This window comes from Oncorhynchus nerka, linkage group LG15, assembly GCF_034236695.1.
Source record: "Oncorhynchus nerka isolate Pitt River linkage group LG15, Oner_Uvic_2.0, whole genome shotgun sequence".
Taxonomy (NCBI): domain Eukaryota; kingdom Metazoa; phylum Chordata; class Actinopteri; order Salmoniformes; family Salmonidae; genus Oncorhynchus; species Oncorhynchus nerka.
In genome coordinates, this window is record NC_088410.1 from 65597177 (window position 1) to 65625166 (window position 27990).

At 42.3% G+C, this 27990-nt stretch overlaps 1 protein-coding gene and 1 pseudogene across 1 annotated transcript; one reads left to right on the top strand and one right to left on the bottom strand.

Annotated features, from left to right (window-relative positions):
• Positions 1-87: 87 nt before the first annotated feature.
• Positions 88-1583, top strand: LOC115143134 (glutathione peroxidase 2-like; annotated as a pseudogene).
• A 751-nt stretch (positions 1584-2334) lies between these two features.
• On the bottom strand, positions 2335-27679 carry usp4 (ubiquitin specific peptidase 4 (proto-oncogene)). The gene is made up of 22 exons (XM_029683243.2): positions 27497-27679; positions 22982-23109; positions 22643-22773; positions 22439-22565; positions 22180-22325; positions 21619-21680; positions 21323-21466; positions 21039-21156; positions 20794-20967; positions 20374-20532; positions 20062-20286; positions 19702-19785; positions 19019-19113; positions 18618-18800; positions 17822-18042; positions 17410-17619; positions 17159-17229; positions 10576-10691; positions 10278-10427; positions 6720-6823; positions 6137-6225; positions 2335-4584 (listed from the first exon to the last, which is right to left on the bottom strand). Exons 1-22 carry the CDS (start codon positions 27646-27648, stop codon positions 4462-4464), a joined length of 3012 nt encoding a protein of 1003 aa, XP_029539103.1. The 5' UTR covers positions 27649-27679; the 3' UTR covers positions 2335-4461.
• Between the last annotated feature and the right edge of the window lie 311 nt (positions 27680-27990).

A 27990-nucleotide genomic window follows, 5' to 3' on the forward strand; every position in this document is an offset into this window, starting at 1 on the left:
AACAGAAGCAAACTGAACGAAACGAGGAGGAACCTACCTAAATTTGTCCAATAGAAACTCTCGTTTTCGTTGCAAAACGCAACTGTTTGGACTAATGAGCACACCCGTTGTATAAAAAGTCCAGCAACAGCCCTGTTTAGCAGACAGAAAAGCGTGATTGATGTCTATCAGCAACATGTCTGGAAGTGAGTTCTACAACATGACCTCAAAGCTTATTTCAGGAGATTTTTTAAAATTCTCGTCACTTGGCGGTAAAGTGGTGCTGATCGAGAATGTGGCGTCTCTCTGAGGTACTACCACCAGGGATTACACCCAGATGAACGAGCTCCATGAACGGTACGCCGACAAGGGTCTCGTGATTCTGGGGGTTCCCTGCAATCAATTTGGACATCAGGTAAATCCGGGGGGGATGGATTTCTCAAAACTTAATTAATATAGGGTAATGTAACTTTCTGATCATAGCTCATCATCAATGCAAACGTGGCAGGTGCAGACCAGACTGCTCTGACCGGTTGGTAGTTGGAGTGTGGTGGGCAGGTGGAGCACAAATGAATCTGTTCTTGATGTGGTTCAATAAACCTGTGAGTGACCTGGTACTATTTGGACATTGTCCCACGCCAGGTTCTATAGTCCTCAATCCAAAAATGAAGGGGAAAGAACATGTGGGGTTCTTTAGTTTATTGAGGGTTCTGGTTATGACTGGACAAGGGACTCATTTTGATAGACCACTTGAGGTCAAACATCGAACTTTGCCTGTACATATTACATTCTTCCCACAATCTACTCCTGCAGGAGAACTGCAATAACGAAGAGATTCTGATGTCCTTGAAGTATGTCCGACCGGGAAATGGCTTTGAGCCCAACTTCCAGCTCCTTGAGAAAGTGGATGTGAACGGGAAGCACGCCCACCCCCTGTTTGTGTACCTCAAGGAGAAGCTGCAGTTCCCAAGCGACGATCCCATGGCCTTAATGAACGACCCTAAATGCATCATCTGGAGTCCCGTTGGCAGGAATGACATCGCCTGGAACTTTGAGAAGTTTCTCATTGGGCCAGACGGAGAGCCATTCAAACGCTACAGCAGGAGATTCCCGACCATCGACATTGAGGGTGACATCAAGAAGCTTCTCAACACGGCAAACTAACCCGTCCCAGTGTTGGTCACACAGAGGCAATGGGGAGGAGTAGAAATCATGCCAATGTGGGTGTGATATGCATTTCAAAGTATAAAGTATTGATGCCTTGCATGTATGGGCACACCTTGGAAAATGCCCTTGGCTGTAACTCAAAAGGCAACAGTTGGACTTTCAACAGCTTACTGTTCAATAAATACTTCCTCCTCCTCACAAGCTCTGTGTGACCACAGCACCCATTATATTTTTAAATCATGTACCGTGCTCTCCTGTGCAAAATGCTACTGTGTTCTGAACTTTTATTAAATGAAGCCATCCTTTGAAACCATGCCTTTTGTGAGGGGGATATCTGATGAAATATAAAAGTCTTAACATAACAGTTGCATTGGGCCCATGTAAAGCATGACTGTCTTAATGTAACAAGTTGACCAAATAAATATTTTTACCAAGAATCTTTGTATTCTTGTCAGTCTTCATAGTATTTTACAGGAGTTTGGTGTGCGTAATGCTTAGGTCCAATGTGAAAGTTTGGCAACAATATGGTATAGGGTGAGGTTTCCTTTAGATGCTAATCTTGGGTCAGTTTTGCATTTCTCACACTAATAGTTAAGTTGAACATGGGGAAGATGATTCTAGATTTGAACACCAGAGCCTAACATGCTGAAAGAGGGATTTTTCAGAATAGTGAAAGTAGCCAAACCAGGAAGTGCAAGTCATTCTGACCAGCAAAATCAGGCTTTTCAGGTTCTGCAGTGAATAACTTCCTTCTGAATTGAGACTGGACTTTAAGTGTTTCACTAAATCCTAGCTGTATTACTTCATCTGTTCTCCTCTGGAAAACAGGCTACCAGTGTGACTGAGAACTGGTAGTAAACGTAGAATTTTTTGAGCAATTCAACACCATTTTTAGCAGCTTTATTCTGAAATGTATACTGTCTATTCTGGGAGAAGGGGTTAATGGTCTAAAGAGGATATAGACTAATATTTGCTTACACACTTAGAATGCCATTTTAGTGATTTCATTCTCAACTACTCAGGGAAGTTATTCTGTAAAAAAAAAAAGAAATCAATGCAATTTCAGGTTAATTCCCTAAAGACGTGGCTTAAGGATATTGTGGGCACTTATGTAATAAACTAGTCATTAAGGCAATGTCTGCAATACCTCTTTTTATTTTCTGGAAAGCAACTAGTCCAAACAATATATCCTTTTTGGCTGCCAGTCTTTATTGTATTTCCAATCCAAATAATTCTCAATTAAAAACAAATATTGCAACAGTTATGTCCCTATTTTTGAAATAGTGTGATTATTTACATCTATTCAAGATATTGACGCTCAAATTGCTAAGTTGCTCATGAGGATTGTAAAGAAAAGCAACTAATCCAATCTGTTTTGGACAGCTGGATGCCTTTTTCACTTGCTATAGAATATTACAGATATGGTGTAAAGCTTTTCTATTCATTGACATAAATATGGTTATATTAATCATGTAATCATCTCAGGAGGGCATAATCACAGAGGGACCAACCAGCAAACAGATTATTTGCAGTCCTATAAGACATTTACATGCTTTTGTGCCACATGGAAAAAGCACAGGACAAATGCCAGAGCTAGAATTTATCTTAGGGGAAATCCATCCATGAAGTAGTTACTGGTATCTTGTATCAACCTTTACAAGACACTTAGCAACACAGTGAAATTCAACAGAAGGGTGCTGAATCTGGAGAAGGTATCAGAGGCACTGGTTCCTGACATGTATTGTGTTGCCGTCACCAGCCCCCCACAAGCCGAGCAGCTGTTACTGAAGACTTCTAGTATTTAATGGGACACATGTCTCAGTGAAGAATATAGAGCTACGTAGCTAGCAACAGTCCGACAGCATACAAGCAGATCGATTTATAGGAGTCCTTTTTCCATCCATTGACGAGCAAGATGTCATGTCATAATTAGATATTTTATTTAACAGCTGATTGGTTGTCTGAGAGTCCATTGTGGGAGAACATGGCTGCAGGCAAACTGAGGATGCCTTTAAGTTATCGCTGTCCAAATTCTATTTGACAATGGATTGGAGACTTATCATGAACAGCAATAATTTCAAGTCTTTTCATACATGTCAGATTTCAATGCAGGACTGTAATACCACAGGACAGGTAGTCTAAGGACAAGCCATAGCTGGCAGTCGGAGGGTCCATTCAGTAAGCAATCAAATATGCTTGGAAGTACAGCCATATTATCTGGAAATGTATGAGTGGTCAGGGCCTTGCCACGTGTCATTCATTGATGTATTATTCCAGATGCAACTAAAGGAAAACTTAGTGCTTCCTTTTTGAAAACAGGTTGCAGGATCAAAAAGGCCGCTGTTTCTTTTGCGTAACGAGGGGGAGCAGCACATCTTTAGCAGGATGAGACGTATCTCATAGAGCACGGGGAAGGGGGGGTATGAGCGAGACAGCATTAGCATGCCTGGCTTCATAAAGAGCAGGCGCTAAGGTCTGACTGAAGTCACGTCTCTGAAAATGAAGCCTCTGCCACAGCATACATCAAGGCACAGTAAACAGGACCTTAAGGGAACACCATATACTGTGGAAATGACCTGCAGGCCAACCCAGAGGCAGACTAGAATGAAGGGGCCTGTGTGTGTTTCTGTAGCAGATGGAACACCTCCAATGTGCCTTTCTGACTGGATCCATTCTTCACAGGAGGCAGAAGGTCACAGGATCCATCAGTGTCATGTGTTGAATTCTGTGTACATCTCAATGTTAAATACAAATTTGCATAAATTCACCCCTGCCCTGGAGGGTTATCATCACATACACAAATCAGAGACAACTCAAGGGCATGTTTCCCCTTTCCCCCCCCATGTCTGTCAATGCAGTTGGTACATTTCTTTAGAATGTACAACTTGGAACGCTTTGGTAGAAACAAGATGTGGATTTGTTTTTTTATTTATTTTTTGACTTTTCTAGTGGGTAACAGAAAAGTTTGCGTTAATAATACTTATGCATTTTAGTGCACTTCTAACATTCTGTTCGTCCAGTGAGAATTCTAAGCCTTTTTATATTCCTCTTTATTTATTTAAACTAATCAACTTGATTTCACACATCAGCAGGCCACCGGCTCCAGGGAGGAAGTCTCTCGGGTCAAGCATCTAACAAGGCTTTTGGCTCTTGGTGACGACGTATGAGCAAAACAAAAAAACAAAAGGGGTGCTGGGTTGGGGGGAGTTAATAATATTGACTCAGATGCTTTATGTCACTGAAGTAGCTTGGTGTGTGCATCAACAAAGTGTGTTTTTTTTTTCTTCAGTGCGTGTCCTTGAGCATCAGCGCTGCTCAGTTGGTATCCATGTGATCGTCGGCGGCCGTGGCGCCACCTAGAGGAGAAGAGGGCGGAGGCTTGGCGGGGACGTCACCCGCATCTCTGCGTTGGTAAAATAGCACGTAGGCTGCTTTTGTCTGTGGAGGGGATAGGGGAGAGTTACACCACAGTAACACTGACACTCAACACCAAAGGACATGAAGTCAATGGAGAGCCATCATCACTGCTGTCATTGGACACATGGAACAAATAGTTTTACGGGTAATAACAAGTCCCACATCAGAAATGTTTATAACCAACGTTTCAAAAAACAAGGGCTATTCAGACCACTTGACTTTTTTCACATTTTGTTTCAGCCTAATTCTAAAACCATCAATCTAAATCAATATCAGATAATGAAAAAGCAAAAACAGGTAAAAACAATTAATAATAATAATAAATATATCATTTACACACATATATATATATAAATATATTATATTTACATAAGTATTCAGACCCTTTATTACAGCCGAGTCTTCTTGGGTATGACGCTACAATCTTGGCACACCTGTATTTGGGGACTTTCACCCATTCTTCCCTGCAGATCCTCTCAAGCTCTGTCAGGTTGGATGGGGAGTGTGCTGCACAGCTATTTTCAGGTCTCTCCAGAGATGTTTGATCGGGTTCAAGTCCGGGCTCTGGCTGGGCCACTCAAAGACAGACTTGTCTCAAAGCCACTCCTGCGTTGCTTTGGCTGTGTGCTTAGGGTCATTGTCCTGGTGGAAGGTGAACCTCCGCCCCGGTCTGAGGCCCTGAGCGCTCTGGAGTAGGTTTCCATCAAGGATCTTTCTGTACTTTGCTCCGTTCGTCTTTCCCTTGATCCTGACTAGTCTCCCAGTCTCTGCCGCTGAAAAACATCCCCACTGCATGATGCTGCCACCATGCTTCACCGTAGGGATGGTGCCAGGTTTCCTCCAGACGTTAACGCTTGGCTTTCAGGCCACAGAGTTCAATCTTGGTATCATCAGAACAGATTATCTTCCCCAGATCTGTGCCTCCACACAATCCTCTCTCAGAGTTCTATGCACAATTCCTTCGACCTCATGGCTTGGTTTTTGCTCTGACATGCACTGTCAACTGTGGGTGTGTGCCTTTCCAAATCATGTCCAATCAATTGAATTTACCACAGGTGGATTCCAATCAAGTTGTACAAACATCAAGGATGATCAATGGAAACAGGATGCACCCGAGCTCAATTACAAGTCTCATAGCAAAGGGTCTGAATACTTATGTAAATACGGTATTGAGCTGACAAGGCAAACATCTGTCATTCTGCCCCTGAGCAAGGTAGTTCCCTGGGGGCCAATGACGTAGATGTCAATAAAGGCAGCCCCCCCCCCCCCCCGCACCTCTCTGATTTAAAGGGGTTGGGTTAAATGCAGAAGACACATTTCAGTTGTACAACTGACTAGGTATCCCCCTATATTTCTGTTTAATTTTTAAAACATTTGCAAACATTTCTTAACCTGTTTTCACTTTGTCACTATGGGGTATTGTGTGTAGACTGATGAGGATTAGTATTGATTGAATCCATTTCAGAATAAGGCTGTAACGTAACCATGTGGAAAAAGTCTAGGGGTCTGAATACTTTCCGAATGCACTGTATACAGTTACACATGAACGGAAGGTTTGAAGTGGCTCACTCACCACAATCTGATCCTCAGAGGCAGCCGATACACTACTGTCATCAAAGTAATGCCACTTCCCATCAGCTTTGTTCTTGCCGTAGGCTGTGTCTGAAGGTACAAGATATTGGAGGAACATTAGAAAACTACATCATGGTCAGGGAGGTCTAAAGTTGAGCTGGGATGAATAGCTGATGAACTAGTTAACACTAGCAGGCCTGGTTAGTCACCACCAAACAAGAGCTTGGCCAAAATACATGAAAAGGTTTGAGGAAATAGAAATTGATAAAGTTCACACTTCATGCCATGTAAGTGGGAACCAACAGTCGAAACACCACTGACTGTTTTGCCAACTGAAATTTGACCTGCTTCAGGTTACCAGGTACTAAAACAAATAGTTCTATCAGCAGATAGTATTATGCAGATAGCAGGGCTGGACCTTGCCATTCTGCCGCCATGAGCAAGACTAAGACTTATCAAGGCCTTTATTTATCAGAAATTCCTTTAAGACAATACGGACACCCTGGTGTAAGTTATTATCTAGGTCTGAGAGTCTGCATTAAGGATAGACCTGGGTGTTACTGGCAGAAGCAACCATTACTCACAGTGGCCTCCTCCCATTCCTCCGTAGTGGTTGGAGACAGCAATTAGGTCATAAACATAGGGTCCGGCCTTTGGGTCACACACAAACTCAGACATGTTCAGGTCCCTGTGTGGAGAGAGAAGACGTCATTAGCAAAACCTACTACTACAAATTACATACACACAATGACTTGGACTGACAGCTAAACACACAAACACAGGGCTGTACAGAAAACCATGTTCATTTAATCAAGTGTGATTCATCAACTGACTGGCTTTCTTGATGTCTATAGTATTCTTTCTGGTATGCAATCTGGTTTCCGCTCAGGTTATGGATGTGTCACTGCAACCTTAAAGATCCTCAATGATGTCAACATTGCCCTTGATTCTCTCATCCATTTATATGCAGATAGTCTCATACTCAGCTGGCCCCTCCCTGGATGTTGTATTAAATGCTCTACAACAAAGCTTTCTTAGTGTCCAACAAGCTTTCTCTACCCTTAATCTTGTTCTGAACACCTCCAAAACAAAGGTCATGTGGTTTGGTAAGAAGAATGCCTCTCTCCCCACAGGTGTGTTTACTACCTCTGAGGGTTTAGAGTACTTGGGAGTATGGCTAGACAGTACACGGTCTTTCTCTCAGCACATATCAAAGCTGCAGACTAAAGTTAAATCTAGACTTGGTTTCCTCTATCGTAATCGCTCCTCATTCACCCCAGCTGCCAAACTAACCCTGATTCAGATGACCATCCTACCCATGATAGATTACGGAGACATCATTTATAGATCGGCAGGTAGGGGTGCTCTCGAGCGGCTAGATTTTCCTCACCAGTCGGTCATCAGATGTGTCCTATAAGGAGCATTGGTGGCACATCACTGCACTCTTTTCTCCTCTGTAAACTGGTCATCTCTGTATACCAGTCGCAAGACCCACGGGTTGATGGTTATTTATAAAACCCTCTTATGGCTCACTCCCTCCTATCTGAGATATCTACTGCAGCCCTCATCCTCCACATACAACACCCATTCTGCCAGTCACATTCTGTTAAAGGTCCCCAAAGCACACACATCCCTGAGTCGCTCCTCCTTTCAGTTCGCTGCAGCTAACAACTGGAACAAGCTGCAAAAAACACTCAAACTGGACAGTTTTATCTCAATCTCTTCATTCAAAGACTCAATCATAGACACGCTTACTTACAGTTGTGGATGCTTTGCGTGATGTATTGATTTCTCGACATGTGTTGCTACCATTTTGTTATTGTGTTGCCATCTTAGGTCTCTCTTTATGTAGTGTTGTGTGTATTGTCCTACATTTATATATATTATTATTAAAAAATAATAATAATCCCAGCCCCCGTCCCCGCAGGAGGTCTTTTGCCTTTTGGTAGGCTGTCATTGTAAATAAGAATTTGTTCTTAACTGATCTGCCTAGTTAAATAAAATTAAAGTTTATACTGGACATGTCATCAACTCTGAACCCAGTGTGGAGGATGGTGGTCAGCTAGCGCTTCAGCTGATACACTGGTGCGAGAGGTGAGGTACAATAGATGGCTTTGTCGGTCTCAACCATCCTCAGTAAGCATGAGTCAGGTTCTTGGAAGCTGCAGGGCTTGTCTAGGTCAGTTACATTTAATTCCTGGCTTCCTGGTTCCTGCTGGATAATGTGACTCAGTAGAGATCAGAGTACACAGCACAGGGAGGCTCACGGGCATTCAGCCAGACAACCCCCACACAGGTAGCTTTTATATAACATTATTTAAAATGGCTTCTTGTCCCAACCTGGAGAATAACCTGAGTATTCTGCTAATGGAAAATACATTCAAATGACCCTGGTTTAGTTTAAAGAGCCTTTTGTGATGGTTAAATTCCTTGTGTAGTTGTTACCCAATGTAACTATACCACAGATGCTATTTTTGTCTGTTGGAGCTTGACGTCAGTTTCTCTTGACAGTTGAGACTACTCAAATGTGACCACGACTTCCTCAAATGGACAAAGGCCTTGTGTATTGTACGTGTGTGTGTGTGTGTACACACAGGGTTGGGGAGAAGTAAGGAATACCAACCAACAAAAAAAAAAGAGAAAAAAAGGGTAACTCATGTTACATTACCAGCTAAAATAATGTAATCAGATTAGATACTTTTGAAAAACTAGATTACTTCCAAGGATTAGTTTTAAATTCAGAAAGGATGTTTGCGAATTTTTTGTTGTCATTTCTCGGTTTCTCAATGACATTGAAATCAGCATTGAAAATAGGCACAAGTTTAAGTTTGTTCCACCTGAGCGAGAAAAGAGCAGGAATAGGCTTTGGTATGTTATAGTCCAAGCTATGTCCAATTGTGCGACTGCTGTCGGTATCCAAAGATTATCCAACTTGAATAAACGCTTGGAGGTAAGGACGACAGCAGTGTTGAACCCAATAATGGTTGAATTCAAGAAAATTAAGCTGCCTATCAATCACTGGTTTTTGAAACTAGTTAACAGCCAGTGAAAAATGCGCTCTTGCAACAGCTGCACAGTGCAGATCCCAGTCTATGGAATAAAAGTGGGGCTAATATTGCTCAATCTAATTAATGCTGATTAAATAATAAATCCATAGGCCTAATGGACACATGCTCAAACACACACTTAAAGGGGCAATCTGTAGTTGCTACATCCATTTATGGACATACAAAATTATATATATATATAAAGATAATATTCTGATTGAAATGATATGTAGTAGAAAGCGATGGGTTAAAAGAAGCCTACATATCCAATATTTTATGTAAAATTTAACATGCATATGGTCAGCTATGTAAACTTTAACATTACAGGATAAATAAATAGATATCGTTCCATTGGTAACATACATTTTAGTTTTCTAATAACTTTTAAGGAGAAAGTAATCTAAAAGTAACTGAATGTAATCAGATTATGTTACTGAGTTTGGGTAATCCCAAAAATGACATTACTGATAACAATTCTGGACAAGTAACTAGTAACTAACATTTAAAAGTGACTTTCCTTAACCTGGTCATTCACACACTAGATTAATTTCAGGGGGTGCTGTTTGGATGGCAACACGTCTCCATCTTGGCACTCTCCCTCAAATTGTAAAAAAAAATATATATTTTGGAAGCTATAGAAATGCATTTATTAATGTCCACATTTGTTTTTGCCACTGACTATTAGACACCTTAATGCATATGCTTTACTTATACTATGTGAGCTAAACAAAATAAAATAAATCTTAAATCCATGTAATTTTGTCGTTGAAACATTTAATTGAAATACTGTAGAATTCCATTTATTCCTATGGAGTACTGCTTCTTCTATGCCTCATTGGCCAACACAGAAAACCAGGGTTTCTATAAATCTAGCAAACCAGCACCCTCTAGTGTAAAGCCGTGTCAATTCCTTGGGTCCATAAAAGTTGACGACAAAACAAAAAGGATGCTTTCATTGTTTGACCTCTCAAAATACAAAGAATAAAGAGTATAGACAATGTCTATCTCAATGTGAATCATTGTTGATAAAATAAATACAAAAAGGACCCATGTCAGTTAGAACTGTTCCACCTCTTGGCATAGTGCGGTATGTACCTGACAGGGAAGTCCACCACCGTGTCCAGCTTGTCCCTCCAGCAGCGATTGTAGGAAAAACGCTTCAGGTGGACCACCAGGATGCGAGGCAACGACCACAAGTCAAACTTCTTTGTGGCCTGTTGGTGCTTCTTACAGGTGGGGCAATACCTGTGTGAACAAGTGAACAATCATTGATTTCAGTAGAACATAAAAACAGCATTAAAATTCACCACAGAACGTAGTGGTTTCAACAGCGTAGGGACTAGTGTATCTTGTTGAGCCTGTAAGACAGTGCTGTAGTGATGGTGGGTCTCACCATGGGTCGTGCTCTCCTAGTGTCTCCATGGTAGTGAAGAGCTCAATGCATTCCCTCAGAGCCACCGTGGCCTTCTTCTTCGGGGCCTGGAGCATGCTCTCATGCTTCTCATATGCCTACAGTACAGAGGATACAGGACTGAGTCACAGGCATACACACCGTATAGACATAGCCAGGTACACATGCCATGAAATAATTCAATGGTGGGCTTTTTTTTTTTTTTTCAGGTAACAATGTAAAATGCCAAAGCCTTACCCTCCAACGGAGACGTTTCTTTATTAGTGCCTAAATGTTATTTTATCTACTGTACAGTTTTGTTTATGCATATATGTGTATAGATGAATGTACACTGAACAAACATATAAAATGTAACAATTTAAAAGATTTTACTGTATTTTACTGTTGACGGAACACATCCGTCAATTGAAATACATTCATTAGGCCCTAATCTTTCGATTTCACACGACTGGGAATACAGACATGCATCTTTTGGTCCGATAGCTTAAAAAAACTAAAAATATAATAATAATAATAATAATAATAATAATGGCGTGGATCATAAAACCAGTCAGTATCTGGTGTGACCAACATTTGCCTCATGCAGTGAAACATCTCCTTTGCATAGAGTTGATCAGGCTGTTGAGTGGCCTGAGTAATGTTCTCCCACTCCTTTTCAATTGCTTGGATATTGGTAGGAACCGGAACATGCTTTTTATTTAACCACACAAGTCAGTTAATAAATTCTTATTTACAATGACGGTCTACCAAAAATGTCTCCTGTGGGTACGGGGGCTGGGATTAAAAATAAAAATATAGGACAAAGCACACATCGTGTCAAGAGAGAGAACACTACATAAAGAGAGGCCTGAGACAACCTAGCAAGGCAGCAACACATGGTACAAACATTATTGGGAACATACAACAGCAAAGGGAAAGAAGGTAGAGAAGGTTTTCATACACGTCATTCCAGAGCATCCCAAACATGCTCAATGGGTGACATGTCTGTGTATGCAGGCCGCTTCCAGGAATTGTGTACAGATCCTTGCGACATGGGGCTGTGAATGATCATGTTGAAACATGAGGTGATGGTGGCGGATGAACACTACAACAATGGGCCATTGATAAAATGCAATTGTGCTCGTTGTCTGTAGCTTATGCCTATCTATACCCTAGGCCACTACCACAAAGAGTACACTTCTCCAGCATGCCAGTGGCAATCGAAGGTGAGCATTTTCCCACTGAAGTCGGTTACGACTCCAAATTGCAGTCATGTCAAGACCCAGGTGAGGACGACAAGCACGTAGATGAGCTTCCCTGAAACAGTTTGACAGAAGTTCTTTGGTTGTGCAAACCCAGTTAAATCAGCTGTCCGAGTGGATGGTCCCAGACAAACCCACAGGTGAAGAAGCCGGATGTGGAGGTCCAAGGCTGGCGTGGTTACACATGGTCTGCGGTTGAGGCCGGTTGGACGTACTGCCAAATTCCCTAAATTGGCGTTGGCTTAAGGTATAGAAATTAACATTCCATTCTCTGGCAACAGCTCTGGTGAACATTCTTGCAGTCAGCATGCCAAGTGCACGCTCCCTCAAAATTGAGACATCCGTTTCATTGTGTTGTAGGACAAAACAGCGCATTTTAGAGTGTCCTTTTATTGTCCCCAGCACAAGGTGCACCATTGTAATGATCATGCTGCTTAATCAGCTTCTTGATATGCCACACCTGTCCGGTGGATGGATTATCTTGGCAAAGGAGAAATGTTCACAAACCGGGATGTAAACAAATCTGTGAACAACATTTTAGAGAAATATGTTTTGTGCATATGGAACATTTCTGGGATCTTTTACTTCAGCTCATCACAAATGGGACCAACACTTTACATATAGATTTTTGTTCTGTGTATAATAACTGACACCAATAATCAAGGGTCGTGATAATGCAGGATTCAGCATTTTTCATTCAGAAAAGGAAAGTTAAAACGAAGCGTTTTGCAAACTCTGCTTGGCTTCAGGTTCACTTCAAATCATTAATGTAAATTGAGGAATTTAACCTCTTCAGGTGCACTTCACTCAGATGAAATATACACTAGACACACACTGCATCCAGAAAGTATTCAGACCCCTTAACATTTTCCACAATGTTAGGTTACAGCCTTATTCTAAAATTAATCAAATAAAACAATTATCTACAGACAATACCCCATAATGAAAGTGAAAACAGTTGTACAATTCTGCAAATGTATTAAAATAACAGAATTAACTTATTTACCTAGGTGCTATGAAACTCAAAATTGTGCTCAGGTGCATCCTGTTTCCATTAATCATTCTTGAGATGTTTCTACAACTTGTTTGGAATCTACCTGTGGTAAATTCAATTGATTGGACATGATTTGGAAAGGCACACACCTGTCTTTATTAGGTCCCACAGTTGACAGTGCATGTCAAAGCAAAAACCAAGCCATGAGGTCAAAGGAATTGTCCGTAGAGCTCTGAGACAGGAGTGTCGAGGCACAGATCTGGGGAAGGGTACCAAAGAAATGTCTGCAGCATTGAAGATCCCCAAGAACATACTGGCCTCCCTCCATCATTCTTAAATGAAAGAAGTTTGGAACCACCAAGACTCTTCCTACAGCCGGCCGCCCAGCCAAACTGAGCAATTGGGGGAGAAGGGCCTTGGTCAGGGAGGTAACCAAGAACTCGATGGTCACTCTGACAAAGCTCCGGAGATCCTCTGTGGAGATGGGAGAATCTTCCAGAAGGACAACAATCACTGTATCACTCCACCAAATCAGGCTGTTATGGTAGTGGCCAGATGGATGCCACTCCTCAGTAAAAGGCACATGACAGCCCACTTGGTGCTGGCCAAAAGGCTCAAAGAGAACTGACAATGAGAAACAAGATTATCTGGTCTGATGAAACCAAGATTGAACTCTTGGTCTGAATGCCAAGTGTCACATCTGAAGGAAACCTGGCATCATCCCTATGGTGAAGCACGGTGGTGGCAGGATCATGCTGTTTTTCAGCAGCAGGGACTGGGAGGATCTAGGGAAAGATGAACGGTGCAAAGTACAGAGATCCTTGATGAAAACCTGTTCCAGAACGCTCAGAACCTCAGACTGGGGAGAAAGTTCACCTTACAACAGGACAACAACCTTATGCACACAGCCAAGACTACGCAGGAGTGGCTTTTGTACAAGTCTCTGAATGTTCTCAAGTGGCCCAGCACGAGCGGATTTGAACATCTCTGGACAGTATAGGTCAACTTATGATTTTTCAATGCCGATACCAATTATTGGAGGACCAAAAAAAGGTGATACCGATTAAATTGGCGATTTTTATATATTTTTAATAATGACAATACTGAATGAACACTTATTCCAACTTAACATAATAGATATCTATTTTTTTAGTCTCATAAATAATGAAACATGTTCAATTTGGTTTAAATAATGCAAAAGCAGTGTTGGAGAAGAAAGTATACGTGCAATACATGCCATGTAAAAAAGCTGACGTTTAAGTTCCTTGCTCAGAACACCACATAGTTGGTGGTTCAATATTCCCAGTTCTTCAATATTCCCAGTTAAGTAGTTTTAGGTTGTAGTTATTACAGGAATTATGACGCGTTGGTTATTTCTCTCTATACCATCTGTATTTACTATACTTTTGATTATTGGATGTTCTAATAGGCGCCTTAGTATTGCCAGCCTAATCTTGGGAGCTGATAGGCTTGAAGTCATGAACAGCGCTGTGATTCAAGCATTGCTATGAGCTGCTGGCAAACGCAGTAAAGTCTGAATGAATGCTTACGAGCTGCCGCCTACAACCGCTCAGTCAGACTGCTCTATCAAATATCAAAATCAGACTTAAATTTTAATATGATAAACACAGAAATACGAGCCTATGGTCAAATCCGGAAACTAATCATTTCAAAAACAAAACGTTTATTCTTTCAGTGAAATACAGAACCATTCCGTAATTTATCGAACGGGTGGCAACCCTAAGTCTAAATATTGCTGTTACATTGCACAACCTTCAATGTTGTCATAATTATGTAAAATTCTGGCAAATTAGTTCAGTTTGCAATGAGCCAGGCAGCCCAAACTGTTGCATATACCCTGGCTCCGCGTGCTATGAATGCAAGAGAAGTGACACAATTTCCCTAGTTAATATTGCCTGCTAACATTAATTACTTTTAACTAAATATGCAGGTTTAAAAAAATATACTTCTGTGTATTGATTTTAAGAAAGTATATTTATGGTTAGGTACATTTGTGCAACGATTGTGCTTTTTTCACAAATGCGCTTTTGTTAAAACATCACCTGTTTGGCGAAGTAGGCTGTGATTCGATGATAAATTAACAGGCACCGCATTGATTATATGCAATGCGGGACAAGCTAGTTAACCTAGTAATATCATAAACCATGCGTAGTTAACTAGTGCTAGCTAGCAACTTACCTTGACGCTCCCCATCCAACAGCGCTTGAGAGGATCTGCAGATGTGCCAAGCTTGTTGCTTCATACCCAAGAAGACTTGAGGTTGTAATAACTGCCAAAGGTGCTTCAACAAAGTACTGAGTAAAGGTTCGGCATACTTGTGTAAATGTGACCAGTTCTTTTAATATTTTTTATAAATTTGCAAAAATGTAAAAACTGTTTTTGCTTTGTCACTATGGGGTATTGTGTGTAGATTGAGGGAGAAAAAACAATATGTTTTAGATAAAGGCTTTAATGTAACAAAATGTTGGAAAAGTCAAGGGGTCTGAATACTTTCCCAATGCATTGTACACACAAGTATGTGGACACCCCTTCAAATTTGTGGATTCGACTATTTCAGCCACACCCGTTGCTGACAGGTGTATAAAAATGAGCACACCGTCATGCTATCTCCATAGACAAACATTGGCATTAGAATGGCCTTACTGTAGAGCTCAGTAACTTTCAACGTGGCACCGTCATAGGATGCTAGCATTCCAACAAGTTTGTAAAATTTCTGCCCTGCTAGAGCTATCCCGGTCAACTAAATTTGGTGGAAACGTCTAAAAGGTGGAAACGTCTAAGAGCAACAACGGCTCAGCCACGAAGTGATAGGCCACACAAGCGCATAGAACAGGACTGCAGAGTGCTGAAGTACGTAGGAATCGTCTGTCCTTGGTTGCAACACTCTACCGGGTTCCAAACTGCCTCTGGGAAGCATCGTCAGCACAATAACTGTTTGTCAGGAGCTTCATGAAATGGGTTACCATGGCCGAGCAGCCGCACACAATCCTAAAATGCACAATGCCAAGCGTCAGCTCGTGGTTAAAAGCTCGCCGCCATTGGACTCTGGAGCAGAGGAAACGCGTTCTCTGAAGTGAGGAATCACGCTTCACCATCTGTCAGTCTGACGGAAGAATCTGGATTTGGAGGATGCCAGGAGAACGCTACCTGCCCCAAAGCGTAGCGCTAACTAAGGTTTGGTGGAGAAGGAATAAAAGTCTGTGGCTGTTTTTAATTTTTTGAGCTAGACCTCTTAGTTCCAGTGAAGGGAAATCTTCACGCTACAGTATACAATGACATTCTAGACGATTCTGTGCTTCCAACTTTGCGGCAACAGTTTGGGGGAAGGCCCTTTCCTGTTTCAGCATGACAATGCCCCTGTAAACAAAGCGAGGTCCATAGAGAAATGGTTTGTCGAGATCATGGTGGAAGAACTTGACTGGCCTGCACAGAGCCCTGACCTCAACCCCATCAAACACCTTTGGGATGAATTGGAACGCCGACTGTGAGCCAGGCTTAATCGCACAACATCAGTGCTGGACCTCACAAAAGCTCGTGGCTAAATGGAAGCAAGTCTCCGCAGCAATGTTGCAACATCCAGTTGCCTTCCCAGAAGAGTAGAGGCTGATGTAGCAGCAAAGGGGGTACCAACTCCATATTAATTACCATGATTTTGGAATGATGTTCGACAAGCAGTTGTCCACATACTTTTGGTCATGGACTGTATTTGCTCTCTTCATTGCATCACCAGACAGCGCTCTGACTAATGTGTAGACTACTTCTCTCTGGTGTAGTTTTTGTCCGATAGAAAGTTCAAATGCGAGATGAACTTCAAACAAACATTAGGAAATGTCGCTGGCTACATTCTGTCTATTATACACAGAAATATGATGGCCATGCATTGTATTTTTTCCAAAAAATATCTTGCTTTTTCATTGTGAGCTAATTTACTTGTGGCTGCTAGCAAAATAGCTTTGCGCTTCTTTGTCTGTTGACATCTGATGTTGTACTAAACTATCGTGGCACACCTCTTATTTATTTATTATTTATTGAAGAAAAAAAAATAACACTACTTTCAATATCAAATGCAGATTTATTGATGTCTGCGTATTGTAAAGGCTAATGCAACCCTTAATAGATTATGTAATGTATTATCGATGACGCCAAAGGAAATACTGTTTGACTATCATTGTTTTTAGTGTCTCAAAACTCAATAGGAGTGGTCCACAATGTTTTTTGTATTGGAAATTATGGTATCATTTTTCAAACTTTAACTCCGCCAAGAAGGGCTTTGGGTCCACCCGATCAAGTCAACTGAAAGTGTACTGACCTCTGCTTCCTGATCGTCATAACACAGTTTCTTTGAGTCCGAGTCCCAGTCGATCGCCACTGTGGAATGTGCTACGGGGGAGATAAGGTGCTTTGGTCAGCTTGCAACTCACATCTAAAGCCGGTTCTCTAATTCAAGAAACATTGTAAATCACCTGGGACTTCTGAAAAACAAGTTTCAACTTTTCTTTCCAAGACGTTTTTTAAACTGGTTGAAGCGCTCAAAAGTTAAATGGGAGACTAAATACTAACTATTTAGTTTGAGGATGTTTCCGTCGCAAGGCAGTGGACTGATGTTGGCCGTTCCGTAAGAGTTGACCATGCTGAAGGAGAACAGTTTGGGCGGGGTGCTGGAGCACGGCTTGGTTTTAGGGCCATTCTCCAGGTCTGAGGCGTCATCCTCCTCTGACTGTCCGTTCTCTGGCTCCGGACTCACCTGTTGATCCATGGCCTCCTCCTCACCTGGAAGTTGGAAATCACACAAGCCATGTCAGAACATGGGAATGAAATAGGGTGCATGTACATGTACATGAATGCAAAACTAAAAATGTGCTTGGTACACATGCATAGAATAATAAACAATAAATAACATAATAAAGAAACTAATAGGTGTACGAGATGTAAGTAACTGTGCTGCCTTTAGACAGTCCGTGTTGTTACTTACCTTCACACACCCCGTTCCCGTTGGAGGTTCCTGAGTGGTTGCTGCTGTTGCTGGAGCTGCAGGATGCCCCGTCTGACAGGGGGCTACCACTCCCACTCGCTGCAGCGTTGCGATTGGAGGATGTTGCTGAGCACTCTGCTGCCTGGCTGCAGCTGGCGGAGGAGGCAGAGGCTGAGGCCCTCCCATCACCGGTGGAGCTTTGAGAGCGCGTCACGTAGCGCCTGGGTTGGGGGAAAGTTTGTCAATATTGTACATTTTAAAGGCCCAATGCATCCATTTTTATATCAATATAAAATACTTTTGGGGTAGCAATTAAGTACATTACTAGAATAGATATCCATTAAAATGGGCAAAAAGGTTTTTCTCAAGAAAATATTTTGGAAGTAGTCAGAGGGGAGGTGGAACCTGAAAACCAGCCGTTAATTGGCAGAGAGGTTTAAACTCTGTTATTGATATATTAACCAATTTACCACATGGTGATGTCACCATGGAAAGCCGAAACTCCTGCCCATGCAAACCTACTGATTAGAAGGTCCTATGTAGATTGTATTTTCAACCAGCAACTATCAGGAATAACATTGATCAAATTTTGACACTTTCAGTGTTAGTTTCATCAGCTGTTGTACAATATTATACATAATAGAATCGACTGCACTGAGCCTTTAACGTTTTGCCACATGTGCAAAGCTCACATTCCGCACATAACTACATGTTAAATATCTCAAGTCTGTGTGGGGAATACTGTACATATGATCACAAGTAGAAACAAAAGCAGGCCCACAGACACTGTACCCACCCGATCCTCTCCAGCACCTTCTCGTAGAGCATGTCAGCGGCCAGGTTCTGCCGGGGCACAGTGATGAGCAGGGGCTGGCCAAACAGCATGGTGCCTGTGGAGCCTCCTGTGTGCTTGGAGTGGCGCTCCCTGAAGTACACAGGCAGGTTCATACTCTCCGCATCCTCCTCCGCCACCTCATACCTGGACCACAAACATGGAGAATAATACAGTAGCATAACGGAGGTGTTTTTGTAAAAAAAAAAAAAACACAAAAATCATATTTCAACATCTTGTATATGTTGAGTATTTGTAGTGTTTACTGTGTGGTTATTCTCTTGGCTAACAAAGTGACTGGGTATGCGCAGACAACCACTGTTCAATATGTTATCTTCCAGTGCAAGAGAAGGGACAAGGCTTACACAAAGATGTCATCCTTCTCCATGATTTGGTTGAGGCCATCATCTCGTCTGTAGATCTTGTGGAACCGGTGATTGTAAACATCTGCCACCACCATCTAGGAGGACAGGAGAAAACATTTTTGTCAGGGGTCCCTAATTACATTCAGCCGTGGGATGATTTTTCCTTGAGCAGATGGTCAGGGGGCCAGAACTTAGTTATACATTATTTGTACACTGCAAATTGACCGCAAGAATCCCAAACAGATATAGTATGACAAAAACGTAATAATTTCAAACCTTCCAATTGGATGCGATCACATATGCCTCTATTCATGAGTGGGAATAATTGAGAATAGATTTTCTAAATTAAAATCCCTTTGAGCTCATTCTGGGGATCTTTTTATTCATCAATGTTGTTTTCCCATTAATTTCAAAATAAATCACCTGTGAGCCGAATTTGGCCCGCGGGCCACTTATTGGGGATCCCTGATTTATGGTTCTCTCAACTGGAGTCACTTTATCAGACCCGTCAGTTGGGCAAAACGTTAACCCTCAACCGAAGATAGTCTCACAAAAAAAACTTTACAAAGTATTAAATTAACTACACATTTATTTAAATCTTATCAAGTCATGAACAAAATGTCACCATGAGCTTGCTATAAAAATAGAGTCCAAAAGTAAAATGGCCCTTAATCAGCTCTCACATTCTCAGCAGGGATTCCAGAGAGCCGGGACAAGGCGCTGCACAGGTCTGTCACTGAGCCAAGCTTGGGGACAACCACTCGGTACTGGGAAAGACAAGGAGAGACGCACAGGGAGAGAAGAGATATTTTTACTTCTGTCTACATGGATGTTAAGACCTCAGTAGGTGAACCGTGGCCAACTCTGAAATCGAAAACAGCACAGCAGCATGTACAAAGACTACTCAGTTTCTAGGTCCCCATTGAGACTGGTCTGGTATGCAAATGTTTGATTTACATTGCAGACAACGCAATATTGTTATTATGACAACAGTGTCCATCTCCATGGAGGGGTAAAAACAGTGCCCATCCAGTGTGTGTTACCTGCGTAGGTCTGGACTGGGGATCGATGCGGACCAAGAACACTTCCATGGTGCGGTCCTTCTTCATGGGCAGAGGCAGTGTGAGGTAGCAAAATGGGTCAAAGGTCACAGAGACCTTGGCACACTCTGGACACACCAGAGTGGATTTGAACAGGCCATGGAATATGTCCACGATGATGGAGTCATTGCGCAGGCGATGGTTAGTCCAGGCTTCCTTAGCTACAATCTGTTAGACAGTAGAAGAAAACATTTGTACAGAGGTGATTTGTTGCAGTGTGTGTGTGTGTGTGTGTGTGTGTGTGTGTGTGTGTACCTCGTCTTTCCGGCCCCCTGCATCCTGCAGGGCCAGGTAAGGCTTCTTTTTAACGCGGTTCAGGTCTTCGTGAAGCCCATCCATCAGGAAGGCCAGCAGCTCCTGGGAGTCCTGCTGCTGGTACCCTGAAAACTGGGGGGCGAAGCGGCCCACTTGGGTCTGGGATATAGGGGGAACACAGGGTGGCGGTTAGAAGACTGTGCAGCTTGTCAATCACGCATGTATTAAAGTAATTGTGACAGTTCAATGCTCATTGAACTATCTGCATGAGTTTGTCAGTCAGTAACTGACTGAGAAACTCCAGAGTTTAATTGGAGAAATCTACTGGTCGAAAAGAGGGTGAGGAAGGTGCACTATAAGACAACAACAATCACAGTAGCCTATAGAAATTCAGTCCTCTGTGTCTGTGGCGCGGCTTACTTTAAAGGTGCGGGGGGCCACGTAGCTGCTGCGGCTGAGCCACATCTGCTTGACCAGGTCTGCGTAGGACTCTGCAATCTCCCCCCTCATTCCTAATGGATTCTCCCGGTTGATTTCCGCCTCATACTGGTCATCTAGGAAGTATTCCGTGAGAGGGGACGCGTTGCTCAGGCACTGCAACAAAACAGTGAGGTGAGTAAGAGGGAAATATCAGTTCAAAGTGTGAGTGAGTGAGTGAGTGGTACCTGGAGGGCAGAGTTCATGAAGCAGGTGTTGCCTAGGTTACTGAGACCACAAAGGCCAGGTTGGGATGGTGACTCTCTGTAGTTGTAGGATGAGCTGTATGAGTTGTAACCTCCCAATCTGTAGAAAGAGTAAGGTTGAGTCCAGTGTATAACAGATCAAACATCAACAGACTGCATAAATCTTCCTAAACATAAATGTTACTCCATTGAGCTGGTCTGACTAACTAGTGATATCCAAGTACATTGCATATTGTGTCATAGTGACAAAATCACAGTGTGCTTGCCTATTGCCAGAGGAGGTGCTGTTGTTCAGTGTACTTCCAGAGTTGCTGCTGTCCCCATTAGTTATTGTTGAGGAGATGGTTGCTGACGAGTTCGAGGAGAGCTTTGGGGAGGTAGTGAAATTCCTGGATGTGGCCGTACTAGATCTGAATAACAGGAAAATAGACAACTTACTAGACAAGTTTCAGACATTTTGCGCAACCAGACATGATGGAACATAAGCCATTCTAATCCAAATGTACTAATTGCCACAAAGTCCTAGAACAGAGCAAGGGTAACCATAGACCGATTAACTTACTTTGGATGGGAGGCTTGTCTGGGCCACGTGCCGTCCTCATTCTTGCGTTCGATCACGAGCACCTGTGTGGGAAACAAGCCAGTGAGAGCCGTGCCACAAAAACTAACCTCAGCTGAACCCAGCTAGTCTCATACAATCTTTCTGATCTCGTAAACTTACATAATTAAACGTATGTAAGCGTCTGAGACCCGGATGGTAGTACGAGGCTAGAACCCAGGTGACCTCAAAAACAACTATCATAACATAATCAATTAGCAGTTAATAACTGCTGGGTAACAAAACATGAGAGTAAAACAACATTAGGAATGTTGTGATCCCTAATGGAACTAATGGTAATCAAATGTAGCTACAATTTAAACTATTGGGAAGAACAACTGATGATATAAGTGATTAAGTATACAAACGTGACACCATTGCAGCTTCCCTTACATTTTTTTTTATAGTGAAACCCCTGTGCTGTGTGCCCAATGAAGACAGAGCCAGTGGTCAAAGGGTCTAGCTGTGTGTGGCCTAGGAGTGAGTGAGCTGAAGTGGGGTGTTGGGATAGAGATAGTTCTCTACCTGGCCTTGGAAGAGACCAGCATCCTGCACGGTGCTGTCTGGCTTGTTCAGCTGCTCGTATGTGTTGCTCATGTATTTGTTCCACAGTCGAGTCTCCTTCCCTGTTGGGATCTCAAATAGCGACCGCATCTCCTTCTCTATGGTGTCTGGACAGGGCACACACACAAAATATTTAGCTAATCAAAAGTCAGAAGTGGCTGAATATGATACATATCTAGTTATTTGCTCTCTGGCCCACAGTACAGTAAACCTCCTTTACCTATAGTGTCAGCTTTGCTGAAATGACGTGTGATCACATTGTCCATGTTGTCATTCTCACACAAGTTGAGCTCCAACAGATAGACCTCCACTTTACAGTGCTTGACAAACATGCCGTGTTCAACCACCTACGGAGAGAAAGAGCAAGGTTAGAGAGAGACTAAAGGAAAAGGGTGAATTTTTTAAAATAAATTCATAGCGTCACCTTTCTGACGATGGGCCGCTGGCCCTCAAGGCAACCATACCAGCAGACAAGCTTGTTCCACGCCTCAGTGGGCACAAGGACATAGTCCAGCTCATCTATAAGGTGCTCCTTCAAGATCTGGGTCTCATGGTCTGAGAAGAAATAGAGTAAAGGTAAGTTATGACATCAAGTATTTAGAGCGAGCAAGTATTGAGTGCTTGTTTATAACTAGTTGTGTAGAATCATGCTCACAGCAGAGACAGAAGAAAACACATTTGCATACTTCACAGATTAAGATACACCATGTGAAATGTTGTAAGGCTGTGAAGAATGTGTCAGTGAATATGATGCCTGCATTACCTGAGAACAGGCCTGAGTTGTCAACAGGGCCGGGATAGAGACTGTGCTCTCCAACATTGTACATATCCCAGCTGTCAAATCCCACATACTTCTTCCACTGCTTAAACCACCTGCTATCGATCAGAAACCTGCAAAAAGTAGTGCCTTGATAAGATACTGTATTGCGAGGAATGAGGCTGACAACTTGCAGGTTAAAATAAATATCACACAAGGGTAAAAGTAATAATATATAAAATGCCATTTAGCAGACACTTTAATCCAAAGTGACTTAGGTATGTGTGCACATATTTTATGTATGAGTGGTCACGGGAATCAAACCAACTACTCTAGCGTTGCCAGCACCAACTGAGCTACAAAAGGAACTTGCATGCAGACAACTTGTTCCACTAGTTCCTACATTATGTCTAACAATGTTAGTATTCATGTCCAGTATTCACTTATTTGGAGTATTTCTCCATCTGTCAACATATAGTACCAGTCAAAAGTTTGGACAAACCTACTCCTTCAATCAAATTTCTTTAGAAAGCCCTTTTCTACATTAGCCAATGTCACAAAGTGCTGTACAGAAACCCAGCCTAAAACCCCAAACAGCAAGCAATGCAGATGTAGAAGCACAGTGGCAAGGAACAACTCCCTAGAAAAGGCCTGAACCTAGGAAGAAACCAAGGGTTCCCTCTAATTTTACATTCAAGGGTTTCCTTTATTTTTATGCTGTAGAATAATAGTGTAGACATCAAAACTATGAAACAGATATGGAATCATGTAGTAACCAAAAAAAGTGTTAAACAAATCAACATTTATTTTAGATTCTTCAAAGTATCCACCCTTTGCCTAGGTGACAGCGTTGCACACTTGGCATTCTCTCAACCAGCTTTGCCTGGAATGCTTTTCCAAAAGTCTTGAAGGAGTTCCCACATATGCTGAGCACTTGTTGGCTGCTTTTCCCTCACTCTGCAGTCCAACTCATCCCAAACCAATACACAGTGGTTGGAACCAAAAATAAATAAATCACACATTTGGACTCATCAGACAAAAGGACAGATTTCCACCGGTCTAATGTCCATTGCCCGTGCTTCTTTGCCCAAAAGCAAGTCTCTTCTTATTGGTGTCCTTCAGTAGTGGTTTCTTTGCAGCAATTCGACCATGAAGGGCCGATTCACGTTGATGTGTCTGTTACTTGAACTCTGTGAAGCATTTACTTGGGCTGCAATCTGAGGTGCAGTTCATTCTGATGATCTTATCCTCTGCAGCAGAGGTAACTCTGGGTCTTCCTTTCCTGTGGTGGTCCTCATGAGAGCCTGTCATCATAGCGCTTGATGGTCTTTGAACAACTGCACTTGAAGAAACGTTCAGTTCTTGAAATTTTCGGCATCGACTTACCTTCATGGTCTTAAAGTAATGGACTGTCGTTTCTCTTAGCTTATTTGAGCTATTCTTGTCATAATATGGACTTGGCCTTTTACCAAATAGGGATATCTTCTCTATAACACCCCTACCTTGTCACAACACAACTGATTGGCTAAAACGCATTAAGTAAATAAATTCCACAAATTAACTTTTAAACAAGGCACACCTGTTAATTGAAATGCATTCCAGGTGAGTACCTCATGAAGCTGGTTGAGAGAATGCCAAACATGTGCAAAGCTGTCATCAAAGGAAAGGGTGGCTACTTTGAATAATGTCAAATATATTTTGGTTAAATTGTTTTCGATTACTACATGATTCCATGTGTGTGATTTCATAGTTTTAATATTTTGAAAACATGTAGAAAATAGTACAAATAAAGAAAAACAATGGAATGAGTATGTGTCCAAACTTTTGACTGGCACTATACACTTAACAAAAATATAAAATGCAACATGCATGTATAACATTGTTGGTGTCATGTTTCATGAGCTGAAATAAATTATCCCAGAAATGATCCATACACACCAAATATTGTGCACAAATTTAAATTTGTTCACATCCCTGTTAGTGAGCATTAATCCTTTGCCAAAATGATCCATCCACCGGACAGGTGTGGCATATCAAGAGGCTGATTAAGCAGCATGATCATTACACAGGTGCACCTTGTACCGGGGACAATAAAAGGCGACTAAAATGTGCAGTTGTCACAACACAATGCCACAGCTGTCCCAAGATTTGAAGGAGCATGCAATTGGCATGCAGACTACAGGAATATCCACCAGAGCTGTTGACAGAATTGAATGTTCATTTCTCTACCATTAGCCGCCTCCAACGCCATTTTAGAGAATTTGGCAGTGTGTCCAACCGGCCTCACAGGACCTCCACATGCTCCACATGGGGCTTCTTCACCTGCAGGATCATCTGAGACCAGCCACCCGGACAGCTGATGAAACTGTGGGTTGGCACATCTATAAAATTTCTGCACAAACTGTCAGAAACCGCCTCAGGGAAGCTCATCTGCATGCTCGCCGTCCTCACCAGGGTCTTACCAGACTGCAGTTCTGCATCCTAACAGACTTCAGTGGGCAAATGCTCACCTTCGATAGCCACTGGAACACTGGAGAAATGTGCTGTTCACGGATGAATCCTGGTTTCAACTGTACAGGGCAGCTGGCAGACATCGTGTAGGGCGTCGTGTGGTAGAGTGGTTTGCTGATGACAATGTTGTGAACCGAGTGCCCCATGGTGGCAGTGGGGTTATGGTATGGGCTGGCATAAGCTACAGACAACAAACAATTGTATTTGATCAATGGCAATTTGAATGCACAGCGATACCGTGACGAGATCCTGAGGCCCATTGATGTGCCATTCATCCACCGTCATCACCTCATGGTTCAGCATGATGATGCATAGCCCCATGTTGCAAGGATCTGTACGCAATTCCTGGAAGCTGAAAATCCCAGTTCCTCCATAATCACCTGACATGTCACCCATTGAGCATGTTCGGGATGCTCTGGATCAACGTATACAACATTATGTTCCAGTTAATGCCAATATCCAGCAACTTCGAGCAGCCATAGTAGAGTGGGACAACATTCCACAGGCCATAATCAAATCTATGTGATAGAGATGTGTCCCACTCCGAGGCAAGTGGTGGTCACACCAGATACTGACTGGTTTTCTGTTCCACACCCATACCTTTTTTAAGGTATCTGTGACCAACAGATGGATATCTGTAATCCCAATCATGTGAAACACAGACTAGGGCCCAATTAATTTATTTCAATTTACTTATTTCCTTATTGTGAACTCAGTGAAATCTTTGGAATTGTTTCATGTCAAGTGTATATTTTTCAAAACAACACTGTCTTGTGCTCTAGGTCACATTCACATACAGTAAAAGTGAGCAAGGATGTCAATCTCAAATAAGAATATCTTCCACTGCATAAACTTGTTAGCAAGATTTCACATGGTCCAAAGCTCAGGCAGTGGGAAACTTTATTTGTAAGTATCTCCCTTTTTAGAATAGGAAAAAAACGATCAAGTGACTAAATTAGCTAGGCTACTCGAAATGCGATACAAGGCACTGCAACTAAAGCCTTTATAATACCCATCTCAGATGGGTTCGAAATTAGGTCTAGAGTCAGCAAACTAGTCAGTCAGATAGCCATAGGCCAATAGCTGCCAATTTATTCACATCTGACATTAACTTTACCATGTTCAGACAGGATGGGAGGCCAAAACAATGCAAGTTGTCTGGAGTCTAGCCCCAGGAACATATCAAACTTGTCATCAATCCCAACTAAAATGATTGGATTTTTTTTAGCTCAAGGAAACATTGTGTGAATTAATCTAGCTAGATGTAAACATCATAACATTATATGAACCGGCAGACTACTTTCTCAACTCAAGACAATTGGTACTGTAATGCCATTGTGGTTAGCCTAGCTCTTGCTGAGCCCATTGGTTGTTTCCACTCCCTTGTTAGTCAGTACTGATTTTGCTAACTAACTTTAGCAAAATAGATACAGGAAAGAGTTTAGTTTCCAAAGTTAAAACGTTGCAAATATTTTGCCTGGAAATCTGACAGGGCCAGTCGCTGGTTGTTATCCAGTTCCAATGACAAAGCATTAGCTAGCTAGTAAGATAGCAAGCTAACTAGCTAGCATTAATTCGCAGTCACTCCACTTTATTGCATTGAAAAAGGGCCTTTGACTACACCTCGTCATGTCGTAGCTAGTTAGTCGGCTAGTAAGCTAATGTGAGCAGACATGGCTAACTTGCGCAATGCCGTGGCTTACTAGTGAACTAACCTTAGCTATTAACTACTATTTACTACTACTACTACTACTACTACTACTACTACTACGTTGCAGTGGTCGAGAAAGTAAATATTGTCGGATGAGGAGACGTAACTAACGTTAGCATGTTCATTCCTGCCCTGGCCCAACAAATCAAACCATTTCCTGTTCAATGGGAACCGGTTTACCCGTCTAATGACGGGCCTTTGCTATTGCTGGCTACTTTCAGTTCCCTGAAAGTAGATAGCTGGCTAGCATAGCAGCTATTATTGGTTAGCTAGCTAACGTTACATTCAAAACACATTACCACTCGTCGCCCTTTCGTAGAGTTGTTTTGAGAAGTGTTCCAATGCTCTGCTTTTGACTTTCGGTTGAAGGTGTCGGTATTTGAGCGGCTACCGGCTCCGGATCGGGGTCTGCCGCACTACCCGAGTCGGGTCCGCCTCCCTCGGCCATCATGCAATAAGTGAGCCAGAGTCGTGAACGCGCGGTAGAAGAACCGCGGATGCACGAGTACCAATTTGTCTTCGTGTGGCTTTCCGGCAGGCTCGACGCTATGTCGCATATTGCTGCCTTTCACAAAATTGCTTCGCCATCTAACCCTATATAGAGAAATAGTGTACAAAACATTAGAAACACCTTCCTAATATTGAGTTGTCCCCCCCGCTTTTGAAGTCAATTCATCTGGGCATGGACTCTACAAGATGTTTAAAGCGTTCAACAGGGATGCTGGCCAATGCTGACTCCAATGCTTCCCACAGTTGTGTCAAGTGGCTGGATTTCCTTTGGGTGGTGGACCAT

Coding starts and splice junctions, on each gene's coding strand:
- usp4 (XM_029683243.2), bottom strand. CDS start 27,648: ATGATGGCCGAGGGAGGCGGACCCGACTCGGGTAGTGCGGCAGACCCC. Junction 21,157..21,322: donor AGCACCTCCTCTGGCAATAG/GCAAGCACACTG, acceptor CTCTTTCTACAG/ATTGGGAGGTTACAACTCAT. Junction 20,968..21,038: donor TCATGAACTCTGCCCTCCAG/GTACCACTCACT, acceptor GTTTTGTTGCAG/TGCCTGAGCAACGCGTCCCC.